The sequence below is a fragment of the Balaenoptera acutorostrata genome, chromosome 19, assembly GCF_949987535.1.
Source record: "Balaenoptera acutorostrata chromosome 19, mBalAcu1.1, whole genome shotgun sequence".
NCBI lineage: Eukaryota > Metazoa > Chordata > Mammalia > Artiodactyla > Balaenopteridae > Balaenoptera > Balaenoptera acutorostrata.
The window spans coordinates 7653962-7672491 of record NC_080082.1 but is presented as its reverse complement, the minus strand read 5'-3'; the positions used below and the strand labels follow the sequence as shown (position 1 = coordinate 7672491).

At 42.6% G+C, this 18530-nt stretch overlaps 2 protein-coding genes across 2 annotated transcripts in view; one reads left to right on the top strand and one right to left on the bottom strand.

Annotated features, from left to right (window-relative positions):
- Positions 1 to 2225, bottom strand: part of CMC2 (C-X9-C motif containing 2) — a 39706-nt gene extending 37481 nt beyond the window's left edge. Inside the window, exons 1-3 of the mRNA XM_057534007.1 lie at positions 2024 to 2225; positions 1411 to 1541; positions 730 to 819 (exon numbers count right to left, since the gene is read on the bottom strand). Of these exons, the coding sequence (XP_057389990.1) occupies positions 730 to 819; positions 1411 to 1541; positions 2024 to 2073 (271 nt within the window). The 5' untranslated portion in view covers positions 2074 to 2225. The remainder of the gene's footprint in view (positions 1 to 729; positions 820 to 1410; positions 1542 to 2023) is intronic.
- Positions 2226 to 2443: 218 nt separating this feature from the next.
- On the top strand, positions 2444 to 18514 carry ATMIN (ATM interactor). The gene is made up of 4 exons (XM_057534632.1): positions 2444 to 2802; positions 11092 to 11217; positions 11801 to 12000; positions 12698 to 18514. Exons 1-4 carry the CDS (start codon positions 2473 to 2475, stop codon positions 14334 to 14336), a joined length of 2295 nt encoding a protein of 764 aa, XP_057390615.1. The 5' UTR covers positions 2444 to 2472; the 3' UTR covers positions 14337 to 18514.
- The last annotated feature ends 16 nt before the right edge of the window (positions 18515 to 18530 follow it).

Here is an 18530-nt window from a genome sequence, read left to right as displayed (position 1 = left end):
CAAGTGCCTCCTCAACTGCTAGAATAAAAGGGAAAATTTGGATGGCGTTAGCCAGTGGCCAAAGCAGAGGAGAAAAACACCAATTTAAATGAGATATTTAAAAACTGGTATATCAGTTACTTCTGATGAAAATCAAAAAGAGGCTTAATATACAGATATAAACACAATCAGAAGAGGCTAAACAATGCTTTATACCAATATAGTGTATTGGTATTGTCTATACCAATACCAATAGGTATTTTATGTGAAATATATTTGTTTAGATTTAATTAGCAAATGGCTTAGACACTTCATTTATCTCAGAGTGAGGCACTGAGTCTGTAGGGGCTTAATAATGCTTATTTTTTTTGTAGACCACAGTCATGGTTTAGAGCATCTGTTCCTACGTGCACACACATGGTAGGCACTTCTACTCAGTGCCTGAATGCCCACATTAGGTCTGCACAGAGGCCCTGCAGGTTCCTGGGATGGTTTCCCACAGGCTCACAGCCCTTTCTGGTGCTTTGCAGGGATGTACAATGAGAGCCTGAACGAGAAGGACACTAATCATATTGGGTTGGCCAGAAAGTCCCTTTGGGTTTTTCTGTAAGATGTTACAAAAAAACCCGAAGGGACTTTCTGGCCAACCCAGTATTACCCAGCCTACAGTGGAATCACTTGAGGCTGCATCCTGCAGCCCTCCCAGACAGAGGCTTCTGCTTCAGGAAATGAGATACAGGGAATGCTTACCTGGTATGTGCTTGACGGTCCAGAGCCACATACGCCATTCAGACGCAGTTGTGGGATCAGATGGAGCAGTAAATGCAGATCCAAGGATCTCTAGGCCAAAGGAATTTACTGCACATTAGGTAGGGTCTCCAGAAATGAAAAAGAGCTAATGTTTACTGAGCACTTACTCTGTGGCAGGCGCTGTGCCAAGTATTTTATACGCTTTGTCTTATTTTCATAATAATCCCATAAGGCAGGTGGCATTACTAGCCTCACTCTATCGACGTGAATACCAAAGCTTAGTACTAGCTAGTAAGTGACTGAGCCCACATTAACCCCAGGCAGTTGGCCTCCAGAGCCTGCCCTCTTGGACACTGTGCTGGAAGAAACAATAGCCCGTGGATGCTATCTCTCACACAGATGTGGGGGATTTGGGGCCCACAGTACTTTTTAATACAGAATTCGTTACTGTGAAGCAGAATAGTACCCTTCTCAAAGAGGTCCACATCCTAATCCCTGGAATATGTAAATCTGTTACTTTACAAAACAAAAGGACTTTGCAGATGGGGAGGTTATCCCGGATTTCCTGGATGGACCCAGTGTAATCACAAGGGTCCTCAAAAGTGGAAGAGGAATAGAAGAGAGCAGAGGGAGACCTGACTACTGAAGAAATCAGAGTGATGTGAAGAAGCCTCAACTCACCATTAATGACTTGGAGAAGCTGGAAAAGGCAAGTAAACAGATTCTTCCACAGAGCCTCCCGAAGAAATGCAGCCATGCCGACACCTTGATCTTCACCTAGTAGACTCATTTCAGACTTCTGACCTCCAGAACTGTAAGATAACAAATCTGTGTTGTTTCAGGCCACCAGGTTTGTGGTAATTTGTTATTGCAGCAATAGAAAACAAATAGAGCTGCTAATATATAAAAGCTGGAAGTTTTCACATAAAAATCTTGAAAAATAAATCCGGCAATACCAAAGACGAGTAGTAGCCGCTGCCCCCTTTAAACAAAGGATGTAACTCCCATTCCACTGCAGTCCTCACCCCTCCCTTTTGACTACACCTGGCCTCCTACACTCATTTAAATGACCTATCTGGTGGTCCCTCTTCCAACTTAGGTTTTGTAACCCTCCTCTGAGCTACACTGTCCCCCAAACAGTAATCAAATTTCATCAGTTAAAATACAGACAAGTAAATCTACCCTCCCTAAAATGATTAACTCTGTCAATTATAACAATCCTCTTGTTTGTATAATGTGACCTCGGGCTAGTTACTTACTTCTCTGCAAATGGGGGAAAACTTACAGTACGTACCTGCTAGGTCTGTTTTGAGGACAAAATGAGATACTGAATGAAAAGTGCATTCCCCAGTGTCTGGTAAACAGATAGTTGTAATTCACATACTCTCGCCTCTCCTCCTTGAACACTTGGGTTATTTCCAATCTTTGGGAAGTAAAGTTCTGAACGCATTGCTTTTTCTTCTATCCAATTGTGGCCCGAGGTCAGATTTCTAGGAAGGCGAATAATGGACCAGCGGGACCAATACGTCCTACCTGTCCCCAGGAACCCCTGTGAAGTTTCGTAACCCGCCCGCCTCTTCTGGTGGTGGCTCATGGCAGACGCGCTCTCCGCCTCCCGCACACGACGCCGCGGCCGCCCGGGCCCCGCCGGATGCTAATGAGCCGAGAGGCCCCGCCCCCTTCCGGAAGTCGCTGCGGCGGGAGGCGGGGCGTCCTAGCAGTCCGGGCTGAGGTGCGGGAGCCATGGCGGCCTCTGAGGCGGCGGCGGCGGCGGGGCCAGCGGCTCTGGCCTTGGGCGCCGCGGCCGTCCCGGCGGCCGCGAGGGGAGCCGCTGCCGCCTCTGGCCCGTGGGATCCCCCCGGGCGGCTGAGGGGCAGCCGGCCGCGACCCACGGCGGCGAGGCAACAGCCTGCGGGTGCGGCGCCGCCGGCCCGGGAGCTCATCCAGCCGTCGGTGAGCGAGCTGTCTCGGGCCGTGCGGACCAACATCCTGTGCACGGTGCGCGGCTGCGGCAAGATCCTGCCCAACAGTCCCGCGCTCAACATGCACCTGGTCAAGAGCCACCGCCTGCAGGTGAGCCCGCCGCGGACGGCGCCTCCCGGGGCCTGGCGCGACCGAGCGCCTGAAGCGGGCGCTCGGGGCCGTGGGCGGCCAGGGCCGCGGACGGGAAGGCGCCGAGGTCCGGCCGGCGTCGGCGGGGGCTTCCGAGGCCCTAAAGGGCCAGACCGGGGAGGGGAGTCCCGGCATGGAGAGTGGGAGCTAGGAGGCAGGAAGGCGCAGCGGTAGGAAAACCCTGTGTCATGCCACTGCGCTGTCGGGCTCGGACCGGCCGGACCACCGGCCTCGCACTTGGCGTCGCGGGCATTTCTCACGTTTGTCTCGTGAGCTCTCACGACACCTTCGTTCTACGGCAGAGAAAACGATGACGCACCTGCGTAGTGCTGGGCTTTAAACCCGGCCTCGGGTCGAAGCCGGTGCCGTTCGCACCGCACGCACACTGCCTCCTCCTCCGGGCCAGTTGTTAGCAGGGAGCTGCAGCTTTGGCAACAGGTTCCACAGTGTTGGTAAACATCACCTTTGCTCAGGGATGAGGCCTAAGCGAAATTTCTCCCGTGGATCTTGTTTAAGAGGGGACACGGTATATAATAACAGGACAATAATCTGAAGGTCCCTTCCACCTTACGTAAAATGGGGCGACTTTCAGCCTTCAGTGCACATCTGTGGAAAGCTTCTTAAAAATCCAGATATCCAGCCCCATCCCAGACCTATTAAATCATGATTTCTCAGTCATTACAATAGGAAGTTTCCTTGCACCACTTCTTCAAGTCTTTCTAGGCCAACAGGGGCATAATTCCAAAGCACGTTACTGAAGGGAGTTTTGTGAGTATGTAGCTTTCGGTGGTCTGAATTGATTCAGGAGTAAGTTTAAATTACCTCGCCTCTTGCATGTTCCGTCTGCCCTTCAGGTAAATCTCCCTCAGAAACGTGTTTAGAATCAGGCTTCTGATAAGAATTTAACAGCAGAAAGTTCGAGGTGATGGTCTCTAGTAGGGCAGATGGGATGCCCACGGAGGGCAGTCCCCTTCTAGCACCAGCTGGATACAGAGGCCCCAACGTGCTGAAGTGACGATTAGGGAGGCCCGATCAGGAGAGGTACATGGAGGTGCACTGAGGAAGACCTCGCAGGTGGGCCTGCAGTTTCCCTGCGAGTTCTGCCTTTCTTTTACAACACAAGTGAAGTAACTCTGGGAATGGTCTTCGTTCTCCTGGTTTCTCCTCCATCCCAAATTTTAATTAAACACTTCCTTTTCTTAGCCATGTTTTATCTTGAGTGGATGGACTGTATATTTGCAGGAGTTCTTCAGCCTAATCCCTGGGTTCTCTTCAGCTCGTGTATAACAGCCGTCACCCACCTCCAGTATCCTCGCCTCACTGGTAGACAGCTAAGGCCGACGTTACATCTCTGAGCGCAGAGGAAGCTGCCAGTCTGACCACGACTCTCTTTGTGTTGGCCTGAACATCACTCTCGCAAGCACTTTTTAACAGTTTACATTGTTCTTTTCTATGGAATTGCTGTCAGGGGCTGTGTATCTCTCCAGACTTTGTGAAGCATCTGTGAAGCGCAAAGATACCATTTACTTGTCAGGGCTAGTATACGATGGGTTTGGTAGTAGGCAGTAGGTTTATTTCTAATTATGTTTTTAAAATATGTAAAGTTCAGGAACTCTGAAGCTGCCAATCCTAAGCATATAACGGGCCCACGAGGAAGGAATATGTTTGAGGCAACTGTAGATTTTAATAGTCAAACCTTTACTTGGACCTTAGCACAGCAGAGTATCAGCATCCCCCCTTGCTTAGAACCTATGTGAAGCCATTCTTCCAGTTTTAGTCATTTTTTCAGATTTCTCTTGTCTGCAGACAGCACAGTGCGCTCAAGATTGCTTTCTGAACTGCAAATCGTGAACAACCGAAAAATGGACTCTCCTGAGTTTCCTTCCTAGGTCACTAGAGAGACCTGTTTCGGCAGGAATTAAAGAAACCTCACCCTGAACCATCATTGTTTCTTCCATGTCAAACAGGCTCACTTTCCTGCCTTGTTCCGTCTTTCTAACCATGCAGCCCCGGGACATCTGCTGTCTTGGTGGAAAGGGGGTTCTTTTTTTTTTATGAAGGTAGCCTGTGTGACAAAATAGCCATATCTGTATAGTGTTGCCCCAGTGTGGTGAATCTGTCCACACAATTGGGAGCCAAGTAGTAGGCTCTTGAGTTCAAACATTACGCTTGACCCTTGATGTTCTCAAAGTATTGTGAGGAGGAAGGGGGAAGAAGGAGGCCTAATAAGGACAAGAGCTGACTGGGAGCTCCCTGTGGCTTTGCAGGTGGTCTGTGTTTGGACCAGAGGCTCCCCTAGCAGTCCATTGTGCTCCTACGGGCCCTGAAGCTTGAGTGTATCTGCTTGGCAGATCTGCGTCATATTCAATGGCGATTTTTCCCTTTGTTCTCTTGGTTACAGCTACTCACATAATTCTAGTTTCTGCCCTAGTTGTTGTGTTTTTTTTCTCCTAGATTATGATAATATATATATTTTTTAATTTATTTATTTTTGGCTGTGTTGGGTCTTTGTTGCTGCGCGCGGGCTTTCTCTAGTTGCGGCGAGCGGAGGCTACTCTTCGTTGCGGTGCGCAGGCTTCTCATTGTGGCCTCTCTTGTTGTGGAGCACAGGCTCTAGGCGCGCGGGCTTCAGTAGTTGTGGCACACGGGCTCAGTAATCATGGCTCATGGGCCCTAGAGCGCAGGCTCAGTAGTTGTGGCACACAGGCTTAGTTGCTCCGCGGCATGTGGGATCTTCCCGGACCAGGGCTCGAACCCGTGTCCCCTGCATTGGCAGGCGGATTCTTAACCGCTGCACCACCAAGGAAGCCCCTATGATAATATTTTATTCCCTTCACCATTATTTGTTGTAAGGTTCTTATTTATTTCTAATCTTCAGAAGATACCCTGCCCTCAGTCAAATACTCCCTTCTTAATTATTAACAAATCTTTCTGAAGGATGATGAATAAAAGTGGAGATAGAGTTGTAGGGTGTAAGGTACATGATACATTTTGGTTTTATGTGGGTTCTTAAGATATATGTCTATATTCCATATCCTGTAAGTAAATCTGGAAATATCCTAGTCCAGCCTTGCCTACAAGGGGGTCCATGGAGAAATGAAAGCTGGTGATTCAGGGAAAAGAAGAGTAGGAGTAAATGGGCATTTCTTGATTCTTTTATCCCTCACGTTTGAAAACAGTGAAGGGGACAGGGGCCCCCTTAAAGAACCTCTTATCCAGCAACACATATTTTTAAAACATGGCTTAGTGGATTTTGTGTTATGTTCAGTCCAGGGGTTTGCTTTTAATGATTTGCCAGGAATTTTTTTCTGTTTTTAGGGAAAGAAAATGTTCCAAGTTGCTCTATAGATCACAGTGTACAGAGACTTCTAATTTTAAATTTACAATAAGACAACAACAAAGCAAACTACTTTTCTTCTTGGATGTTTTTCTGTGAAGGCAGAGAGATGCTAGAGTAGCACCTTACAACTCTATCTCCACTTTTATTCATCATCCTTTGGGTGATAATGATGTGTCAGTGTAGTTTCATCAATTGTAACAGATGTACCACTCTGGTGAGGAATGTTAATAGTGGAACAGGCTGTATTGGGGGGGCGGGGGGGCACTACAGTGTATGGGAACTCTCTGTACTTTGCGCTCAATTTTGCTGTGAATCTAATAAAATTTCTCTTAAAAAATAAAGTTTATTAATTTTTTAAAAAGTGAAGTGAACAAGTATATGAGAGCATGATAGGGAGTTTGAAAAGGGATAATAAAAGGATTGCTAAGCAAATTTAAGATGTATTAGAAGTAAGCATGGGGACTTCCCTGGTGGTCCAGTGGGTAAGACTCCGTGCTCCCAATGCAGGGGGCCCAGGGTTTGATCCCGCATGCATGCCACAACTGAGACCCGGTGCAGCCAAAATAAATAATTTTTTTTTAATTGTCCTAGCCTTAAAAAAAAAAAAAGAATTTTAGAGCTTTCTTAATATTCTCTCCATATTTGATTTTTTCTTGCAGATAACACTAGAAGGAAAATAAGTTTAAAAGTATTTCATTTAAAAAAAGATGAACTGGTGAATGGGATGAGTTTGGTGATTGAGAGACAGTGTTGGTTGTCATTAAAGCTAGCAGAGGCCATTGTTTCAATAAAAGCAGCATTTCAATCAGACTTTCACAAGGACAGTATTTTTTTTTTTTGAGATGAATCCATGGATTTTTCTTTCTTTCTTTTTTTTAATTGAAGTATAGTTGATTTACGATGTGTTAATTTCTGCTGTACAGCAGAGTGATTCAGTTATATATACTTTCTATATATATATTATTTTCCATTATGGTTTATCACAGGATATTAAATATAGTTCCCTGTGCTATACAGTAGGACCTTGTTGTCTCTCCATTCTCTATATAATAGTTTACATATGCTAACCCCAAACTCCTAATCCATCCCTCCCCCCCTACCCACCCTCCCCCTTGTCAACCACAAGTCTGTTCTCTATGTCTGTGAGTCCATTTCTATTTCATAGATAAGTTCATTTGTGTCATATTTTAGATTCTACATATAAGTGATATCATATGGTATTTGTCTTTCTCATTTCACTTAGTATGATAATCTGTAGTTCCATCCATGTTTCTGCAAATGGCCTTATTTTGTTCTTTTTTATGGCTGGGTAGTATTCCACTGTGTGTGTGTGTGTGTGTGTGTGTGTGTGTGTGTGTGTGTGTGTGTGTGTGTGTGTGTACACACACACACACACCCCACATCTTTATCCATTCATCTGTCAATGGACATTTAGATTGTTTCCATGTCTTGGCTATTGTGAATAGTGCTGCTGTGAACATAGGGGTGCATGTATCTTTTGGAATTGTAGTTTTGTCTGGATATATGCCCATGAGTGGGATTTCTGGATCATATGGCAACTCTATTTCTAGCTTTTTGAGGAAACTCCATACTGTTTTCCACTGTGGCTACACCAACTTACATTCCCACCAACAGTGTAGGAGGGTTCCCTTTTCTCCACACCCTCTCCAGCATTTGTTATCTGTAGACTTTTTGGTGATGGCCATTCTGACTGGTGTGAGGTGGTACCTCATTGTAGTTTTGATTTGTATTTCTCTAATAATTAGCGATGTTGAGCATATTTTCATGTGCCTGTTGGCCATCTGTCTTCTTTGGAGAAATGTCTGTTTAGTTCTTCTGCCCATTTTTCGATTGGGTTGTTTTTTTGTTGTTGAGTTGAATGAGCTGTTTGTATGTTTTGGAGATTAAGCCCTTGTCGGTCGCATCATTTGCAAATATTTTCTCCCATTCCGTAGGTTGTCTTTTTGTTTTGTTTATGGTTTCCTTTGCTGTGCAAAAGCTTGTAAGGTTGATTAGGTCCCATTTGTTTATTTTTGCTTTTATTTCTGTTGCCACAAGGACAGTATTTAATGTAAAGTACTAGTTTAGATTAGCTTATTGGCCTTAAGTTGGTTGGCAGAAAGCAAAAGAAGCCACAAAAATCTCCACAGCCGATAACTAATAGCTATAATAATTAATTGAGTGATTATATGATAAGCACTGTTCTAAGTCTCTTAAATTATTCACTAAATCCTCACAACAACCTTGAGGTAGATCGTACTATCATGCCTACTTTACAAATAAGGAAACCAAGACAGTTAATTTTTTCAAGGTCACAGGAAAGGAGCAACATAGAGAATTCCATATTCCAGAACCCATGGGTTTAACCACTGCACCATGGTTCTTAAGCTAGGCTACACACTGGGATCATCAGGGGAGATTTTTAAACCAAATACCAAACCAAATACTAAACCCACCCAAAACTAATTATATCATTACCTGGGACTGGGACCAGGCACAGGTATTTTTTTTTAACGCCTCAAGTGATTTTTCACAGGCCACTAGGTGTGAGAGCTGCTGCCCCGCACTGGGCTGCCTTTCTAAAAGTGCTCTGCCTTTAGTGTGCAGTCTAAAGCATGTAAACAGTACCAAGAGGTGTATAAATTAGTTTCTGCCCTTAAGAAGTTTAGTTGAGGAGACAGGAATTCTAAAAGAAAATGATACTTTGCAAGTTAAGTTAGCTGCTACCTTGGAATTCAGACAAGGAATAGATCTGGGTGGTGAGCAGAACAAGGGAGTGCTATTTATTGAGAACGTGAGTGGGCTCCACGCTAATCCAGTACTAGATAATCCTGAGAGTTAACTATTCTCTCTGTTTTTGAAATGAGTCAACTGGCTCAGAGATTAAATAACCTGTCCAAAGTCATGTGCCTAATCAGTGGTGGAAATAGCTCACAGGCCTCTCCATGCCGTGCCCTCTTCCCACCGTCACATTCTGCCTGAAGGGAGACAGTCATCCGAGAGTGGCTGTAGAAGGTGGAAATGGAAGTGGGAAGAGTGTTAGGCTGAGCAGCGGAGTGTATGAAAAGGGAACAGAAAAAGATATGGTTATAATGGTAGATTGGAGGCATAGTGAGGAGATGGGATTTTATTTTATGTACCTTGTTTAAAAAAATAGTATTTGGTGATACATACAAATAATTTTTTGGAATGTCAAATTTGTTCTGACATTAGAAGAGGAAGGAAAATTATTTAGGAGACCATTTAAATAATCCAAATGAATATGAATATCTAGACAGTGTAGTGCAGTAGGATTATAAAAGGATGGACCAAGGTAGAAGACATGGAGGAATAACTGACTACATTTGATATCATTGAAAGATAAATTACGTTGTTTAAAAATGAAACAAGAGGGCTTCCCTGGTGGCGCAGTGGTTGAGAATCTGCCTGCTAATGCAGGGGACACGGGTTCAAGGCCTGGTCTGGGAAGATCCCACATGCCACGGAGCAACTGGGCCCGTGAGCCACAACTACTGAGCCTGCGCGTCTGGAGCCTGTGCCCCGCAACGGGAGGGGCCACGATAGTGAAAGGCCCGCGCACCGCGATGAAGAGCGGTCCCCGCACCGCGATGAAGAGTGGCCCCCGCTTGCCGCAACTAGAGAAAGCCCTCGCACGAACCGAAGACCCAACACAGCCAAAAATAAATAAATAAATAAATAAAAAAAAATGAAACAAGAATAGCTTCTTTTCCCCTCTACATGAGTGGACACAGACTCAACAAGATCAACATGTTCCTCTTGAGATCCAGTAGGAAAGCAAACGGAGGGAGTCCTAGCCGCACGGTTCTTCGTTTCTTCTCTAGATGCACACTGATGAAAGCAGAGGAGGTGGGCATGTTCCAAAAGTAGTGAATCCTTTCCCATCACAGCACCTAAGGACTAAAACGTCTAGGTGCTACAGCGGCAGCTGAGGCCTGAGCACGTGTCCAGTTGTTTCCAGCCGTAGTAGGGAGGTCCTTACCCACCCCAACCCCCCATCCACACACCTTCCTCTGGGGCCAGCTGGGGGTTGTCAGATAAGAATTATACTGGAGGTCATAGGTTTCTCACTCCTGAGGTATGTGGGCTCATCAGGGGCAACAAGACAGCACTTTAAGCTAAATTAACTCACCAATTATTTTAAAATTCCCAGCCAAAAAGTCAATCACATACTTAATAAGAAAGGATTACTAGGATGAGTTAATATATATAAAGTGCTTAGAACAGTGCCTGCCATGGTAGTAAAAGCTATGTTAGCACTGGCCATTATAATGATTACTGAACTTCAAACAGAGCATGGTGCCTATATTCACGCTACTGTATAAACGTTGTGTTAACTAGCTTTAGCTACTTTAGGGGGCATTGTGGTGATCAGAGAAAGTCACAGTTCTCTTTATCAGGAAGACCTAGATCATAGTCAGGTTTTTTTCAGAGACTCACACTAATTCAGTGTGGGTGGAATAAAAAAGAAGGGAAGACTTAAGGATGATACCAAGTCTTGAGCCTACGAAACTATAAATATACCACTTACAATTAGAGAAGCTGGCTTGAAGGGCAGAGATTTTTAAGTCTAGAAGGAGTGCTAAAGGAATGGATAGAAGATTTTTAAACAATATAGTTGGTTTTTGTTTATTTTGTTTTGAAAAATTTTAACAGATTTATTGAGCTAATAGTTTACACACGATACAATTTACCCATTTTAAGTTAATAACTCAGTTATTTTTTAGTAGATTTACAGTTGTGCAACCATCACCACAAGCCCAAATTTTAGAACATTTTCGTCACCCTAAAAAGATCCCTTGTGCACATCTTTACTCATTCCTTGTTATCACTCCCAGCTCGTTCTGTTGGTTTTTTGAAGATAATTATTTAAAGTAATTTTTCTTTTGCAGGATGGCATAGTGAATCCAACAATAAGAAAAGATTTGAAAACTGTACCAAAATTCTACTGTTGTCCAATTGAAGGATGCCCTAGAGGCCCTGACAGACCATTTTCTCAATTTTCTCTCGTAAAACAGGTATTTTACTTGCCTTTAAGTATACTTCTCTGAGGATGAAATGCAGATGTCATAAACCTCATGTATTCTAATTACTTACCAATCATAACTAGAGAATTGAGCAGAAAGCTTCTTGTAAGGACAGCCACCCAAGTCTCCCACTTGGGGAAAAAATGAGTAGGGTGTAAGTGAAGGAGACATGGCTTGTTCTGGAGGGGAAGTTGTCCAGAAGTGGATTTGGAAAGAAAAGAAGACCAAGTCAGCAAAGTATGATAAACTGTGTACTTCCAGATCTCTTGTGTGAATCTGCATGCTTTCAAGGTCAGAGGAGCAAAGGCACAAAGGAAATGTTCTCCCAAAGGATTAAGAAACTGCAGGGAAAAGAAGAATTTCAGAAGCAGCTATCTTAAAGAGGAGGGAGGGACCCAGCCAGTGGGGAAAGAGATGATTCTGGACTGGAAGAGTTGCCTGTTTTTACATTCTTTGGATTTGCACTGCTATATTGTATCATGTAAAATCATTGTTAATTTGGGTATGTTGATGGTTTTTGAAATGTTTTGAGCAGTTGCAGTTTTTCATTTTAGTCCTTTTGTGTTCTTCCTAGCACTTTATGAAAATGCATGCTGAAAAGAAGCATAAATGTAGTAAGTGCAGCAATTCATATGGCACTGAGTGGGACTTGAAAAGACATGCAGAGGATTGTGGTAAGACCTTCCAGTGCACGTGTGGCTGTCCCTATGCCAGCAGGACTGCGTTACAGTCCCACATCTACCGAACTGGCCATGAGATCCCTGCAGAACACAGGTAAAGGGGGAAAATGGTGGCCCAAAAGCCAATAGCTGTGGGAAGAGTTTCAAATGAAACTTCCTGTAGAGCCATTAGTGTGGGGAGAAAGGAGGAATGGCGGAGAAAAGATGTGACGTGAAGAAGGGAACTTTTGGAAATGGCAGCAGTACTAGTAGATGATCCACATCTACTTGACCCAATTGTTCTTCCTTATTCTTTCACCAGCTCCTTTTGAGAGTCCCTTATTATTCCCAACTGAAAATCTATTGGGTTTTCACTTCTTCAAAAACTTCCAGCGTTTTCTGTTAGAGGGATACTAGATTGTTGAAGAGTTTTTTATCATGAAACTGTGCTTCATTTGAAAGGTCATATTTATATTTGGACTAAGAGCTTCCTACTTTAGAAATGATAATAGTTGCATTATATAATCTGTTAGCTTCCTGATGCTTACAGATCTAAGTTGAGTTCTGGTACTTAGCACTTTACCCAAAAAAAAGGTGTGCTTCCCTGTTTGCATGTTTCTGAACTTCTACCTACCATATATTGATAATAGGCCGAGTTACAAAAGAAGGGATTTCTCTTCGCTGGGTTGAATCTGACCTCTGCTGTAGATGTGGGAAATAGAATTTGTAAGTGAAGATAACAGTGCCAGGGTTGATGAAGAAAACTGCAGTTTAAAATTGTTTTTCTCTTTTTACTCTGTCATTGTTTTCAGGGATCCACCTAGTAAGAAAAGGAAAATGGAAAACTGCCTGCACAACCAGAAGTTGTCCTGTAAGACTGTTGAATCACTGAGCAACCAAGCAACCCCAAGACCAGATGCTCAAGAACTGGAAACTTCAGAAATAAAGCTAGTGGCTTCGTTTGAAGATTCTTGCAGCTCTAATGCCAGAAAGCAGACTCTTCCAACACCTTCAAGGTATCCTCAGAAGTTGCTTTTACCAAAGCCCAAAGTGGCTTTGGTTAAACTCCCCGTTATGCAGCTTTCTCCTGTGCCTGTCTTTGTGCCTACAGCCGACTCCTCAGCCCAGCCTGTGGTGTTGGGTGTCGATCATCAGGGCTCTGCCCCCGGTGCTGTGCACTTACTGCCCTTGTCCATCGGAACCCTGATCCTCGGCCTAGATTCGGAGGCTTGCTCTCTCAAGGAGAGCCTCCCTCTTTCAAAAATTGTAAATCCTGTTGCTGTTGAGCCAATTAGCACAGGTGTTCAAGTGAACTTCGGTAAAAGTCCATCTAACCCTTTACAAGAACTAGGGAACACATGTCAGAAGAACAGCATTTCTTCAATCAATGTACAGACAGAACTGTCTTACACCACACAACACTTTATACCGTCTGCAGAGTGGGTTAGCCCTGATTCCTCTGTGTCATCTTGTTCTCAAACTGATTTGACATTTGGTTCTCAAGTTTCCCTTCCCATTAGTGTTCATACTCAAACTTTTTTGCCCAGTTCTAAAGTAACCTCATCTATAGCGGCTCAGACTGATGTGTTTATAGATGCCAGTTTCCAGTCAGGTGGGATCTCCAGAGAAACTCAGACCAGTGGAATGCAAAGTGCAACCGATGATCGAGTACAGATGGACCAAGGTGTAATGTGTGGAGACATTTTTGAGAGTGTCCCTTCATCATATGGTGTTTCTACAGACAATATTATAAGCAGCAGCTTAGTAGCAGAGACTGTGACTCATGGTTTGTTACCTCAGAACCACCCTAAAACTTTAAATCAAGATATTGAGAAATCTGCACCAATTATAAACTTCAGTGCACAGAATAGTATGCTTTCTTCACAGAATATGACAGATAATCAGACCCAAACCATAGATTTATTAAGTGATCTAGAAAACATCTTGTCAAGTAATCTGCCTGGTCAGACACTGGACAATCGTAGTCTTTTGTCTGACACAAGTACTGGACCTGACACCCAGCTCCCATCTGGCCCAACCCAGAATCCTGCAATTGATTTTGATATTGAAGAGTTCTTTTCGGCCTCAAATATCCAGACTCAAACTGAAGAGAGTGAGCTTAGCACCATGACCACAGAACCAGTCTTGGAATCCCTGGACATAGAGACCCAAACTGACTTCTTATTTGCAGATGCCTGTGCCCAGTCCTACAGTTGTAGGGGAAATTCTAACTTCTTAGGCCTTGAAATGTTTGACACACAGACACAGACGGACTTGAACTTCTTTTTAGACAGTAGCCCTCATCTGCCTCTGGGAAGTATTCTGAAACACTCCAGCTTTTCCATGAGTACTGATTCATCTGACACAGAGACCCAAACTGAAGGAATCTCCACTGCTAAAAACCTACCTGCTCTAGAAAGCAAAGTTCAGTTGAACAGTGCAGAAACATAGACCATGAATTCTGGCTTTGAAACTTTGGGGAGCTTATTCTTCACCAGCAATGAAACTCAAACAGCAATGGATGACTTTCTTCTGGCCGATTTGGCCTGGAACACGATGGAATCTCAATTCAGCTCTGTTGAAACTCAGACATGTGCAGAACTACACCCAGTCTCCAACTTCTGAAAGTGGAATCCACATGGGGGATGGCATTTACAGTTGGTTCCCTTCTGGATTTAGAAGATGGAGAACCGGGACAGCAGTGTTAACTCTATTGAATGTACTTGATGATACAGTTACTTCGAATCTCTGAGGTTCTTTGCCTTTTGTACTTGTAAACATGAAATTTGTGTAAAAATGTGTGAGTGTATTATAAAGTTTAAGATGTTGATCTAACAATGATTGTATTTGTGTTGCCTACATTTGCCCTTTCAGTGTAGTCTTCCCTTCTTAAAAAAAAAAAATGTATTTCACACCTTTAAAACCCACCTAGCCATTTAGCTGAAGCCAAGCTCACCAGGACTAGGGTACAAACTTTTCAAACCTTCAAAACATTTTAGTCAAAGTATGACTTACTTAAATTGCACCTAAAATACTTTCACCAGTGCTTGTTAGAAATTCCTGTGTCCCAATAATGTCTAAAGAAGTCTGACGCTGCACCATCAGATTTAAACACCAACAGCTTCATCTGCTTTGACATCTTACTCTCCCCTGATTTGAAGACACAAAGGAAACTACACTTGTCTTTAGCTTTTGAGACAATTTTCATATAGTCAATGCCAGCCCTCCTCTACGTGAACTCTTACTGATACGAACGTTAAGTGTATAGTACTTTCCTCACGAGACATGTTGCTGTAAAATTATTGCTTAAAGAAGTAGCGGCAAGCACTTAGTGTAAATAGTGATCCTTTCAGTCTAAGTGACAGTAAGTCACCCCAACTATGGAAACGCTGGGCTGTGCAGTCATGCCTGTTAGCCCAGACTGGAGTGTGTCCTACGAGCATCCCTCCTACTCCCTACAGAAGGCCAGGCCGGTGCTCCAGAGCTGCTCCTCAAGGCGCACCCACCAGCTGAGTCTGAGTTTTGTCTCTCTAAATGTTTAAAAAAAAATAACATAAGGAGAAAAGGACATTCCCCCCTAAATTTCAATACTTTGCATAAGCTTGATAGGGCAAGAGTGCAATCAGCAGCTATTTTAAAGTGAATCTTCTTTTCATCCACCTCTCATTTTTTCCTTAAATGAGGAAACACATTGGTCTAGCAAGGATAGTATTTGTGTCTTGAGGATAGCAATTATAGAATAGATCCATCTAAAATATGGTGTTCTGCATTTTGTTGCTTTGTTTGTTTAGAGAGGGTAATACCAAACAGTCTTCAAAGAAAATGAGGTGAAGACCAAGTGCTTCAATAATCAAGAACATCTGTGTTTTGAGATGGGTGTGTGGTTAAGTATGCTTTTGGAGTTTTATGTATTTAGGAGATTCTGAGTTCTTGATTGTTGGCCAACTTTCAGGCAAGTAAAAATCAGTGCATTCTGTAAATTTTTCTAAGTTTACCCAGAAAAATGCTCTGTTTTTTCTGTGGCACATGCTTATGCTGCTGAAGGCTAAATCCTCAAAATAAAACCTAAGGAGGGGACTAAGAATTCACTAAAGTAAATTAATGGTGTTGCTACTAATTCCTATCCTGTAGAAGAATTATTGGTAGTGGATAAATAACATATCCTGAGCAGGTGAACTCAATCTGATAGATAAAAGTTTGCTTTGGTCACAGTTGCCTATGAATATGGGTTTCAAAAGAAACATAAAGCCTTAACTTAGAATTTCATTATGTTTTAGAATCATCACTGCCTTAATGTTCAAACATCTATTTAAGTTCTCCTAATAAGGAGAAATGCATGTTTGTTTATGGCTTTTTGTAAATATATATGCAGTGATCTATGGCTTTAAAAAAATTCTGTGTTTCTGTGACAGTGTTTGTTAATCCAGCCAATAGAGTTATTTGCAGAAAAATGGAGCATGTAATAGTTCTTCATGTACAAGTAAGAACTGTTTCCCCCCAAAACCTTAGTTACCTGAATTGTTCTAAGATTATTTGTAAAATCTGAAACTCAGTGATTAAAGAGAAGTGATAATTCTACCTTTTGTGTAAATTCTTCAGCATACTCATAATGTGACTTCATTGCCTTAACTTTTCACAAACTCATCATCTTCTGAAAGTCACACAATGAAATGACTGTGCCTAGTTATTTCCATTACTGTCTTACCTTTGTTCATGAAAATATGCTAATAATTTTCCTAGTAGAAAATGAAAAGACATTCCATTACCAAAACTTCTGGTATTTTTGGGCCACGCCATGCAGCTTGTGGGATCTTAGTTCCCTGACCAGGGATTTTGAACCTGGGCCCTCGGCAGTGAGAGCACAGAGTCCTAACCCCTGGACCGCCAGGGAATTCCCAAAGCTGCTGTTTTGACGTAAAGTTTTTATTTTGATAAAAACTGCCCTATGATTTAAGTTTTTGGAAAATTTTTTCAAAGGAAATTTGAAAAAATAATTTCTAAAGAAATTACTCTGATTCATTTTTCATCCAAATGTCACCATTTCATAATGGGGTGCCTTTTATCTTTGTAAGTAATATGGTTCTGGCTTAAGAGCAAAAATAAGAGGGTAGGACTATGAGTAGTTCTTTGCTCATGCTCAGTTACTAATTCCAGGAAAGCCAAATCAGTGTGTTTGAGTCCCTTTAGATAAAGGGAAATAAAAGTAGAAATTTTGTATAGACTTACCTGAAAGATGCAGAGTAAGGTTTGCAGCGTAGAGCGGGGGCTTCTCGTTGTGGTGGCTTCTTTTGTTGCGGAGCACGTGCTCTAGTCACGCAGGCTTCAGTAGTTGTGGCGCACAGGCTTAGTTGCTCCGTGGCATGTGGGATCTTCCCAGACCAGGGCTCGAACCCATGTGCCCCGCATTGGCAGACGGATTCTTAACCACTGCGCCACCAGTGGTGTCCCGGTTTGCAGCTACTTTTGATTGGAAGGAAATGTATCAATGTCAGGCTAGTTGTGAAGTTGAGTTGTTTAATGACAGGGTGATATTTTCATGTAATCCTTTACAGTCTCAATTTTAGAATGCTTCTCTTAGTTCCAGTCCAAACTTGTTATCTAATATTGACTCTGAAGAGTACTTACTATCGTGTATACTTAAAAGAAATGCTTCTCAGACTTGTTTTCGGAAGCCTCTTTAATAAAGAGTAGGAGGAACATGTAACTTTGGGGCATTTAGGAATGAAGCCTTTGAAGTCTCAAGTATTATGCGGTTTTATTTTCCTTATATCTCAATATATGTGTGTGTGCTCACCTGAAGTGTGTTAAAGTGCCACGGATTAGATTTGACACTATGAGAGGACACGTCAGTCTGTTGGCTTACTGGTCACTCCCAACATCTAAAAGACTTAAATGACATGAATTTAATCTAGTTTTTTCAGCAAGATGTCGGCTAGTCTAATGTTCTTATAGTCCAAGAAGATAGTCGACTAAATACCATTGTTTTGCAATGCTTAAATCCAAAGGGTTCTCTCAGTTGTGTGAAAGGTATTTATTAGCAGACACACTGATACACTAGTTTACATATCGAGAGAAGCAGGCTAAAGAGCAAATGGAAAGGCCTCTCAGGTTGTTGGTGTCCTCAAATTAACACATTTGGGCACTGTATTTTAAAAATATGCATGTTTGAAAGGAGCAAATGTCCAAAGTACGTGAATGAATAAGAGCATTGTCTATAATACTGAAACTGAAAGAGGGCTAGTATTCATTCTGTTCTTTCAACTTCAGAAAAAATCTAAATTTATATATTGCCTTACTAATAAATAACAAAATAAACACATTTGTAACTTTGTTCTAAATCCACAAAATCAGGAACAGTGAAGGTTGTCATAGGAGAAACTCGTGGTCAAGGCTCTTCCATTAACTTTTGGTTCTTTACTATCAAGCAAGTTAATATTACAGGTCATAAAGGCTACAAAAAAGAACAACAAAATTAAATAATATTCTTTTTTAGTTTATCAGTGAAATAGTCAAATATTTCAGAAAATAAAAAATTGTTTAAAAAAATATATCTCCATGGTGACTTTGTTATTCTCAAAAATACATATGTTACCTATGTGAACAAAGACTTTTTATTTTTGGCCTAAAGGAGTGAGCTGATTAGCA

Coding starts and splice junctions, on each gene's coding strand:
- ATMIN (XM_057534632.1), top strand. CDS start 2,473: ATGGCGGCCTCTGAGGCGGCGGCGGCGGCGGGGCCAGCGGCTCTGGCC. Junction 11,218..11,800: donor AATTTTCTCTCGTAAAACAG/GTATTTTACTTG, acceptor TGTTCTTCCTAG/CACTTTATGAAAATGCATGC. Junction 12,001..12,697: donor GAGATCCCTGCAGAACACAG/GTAAAGGGGGAA, acceptor CATTGTTTTCAG/GGATCCACCTAGTAAGAAAA.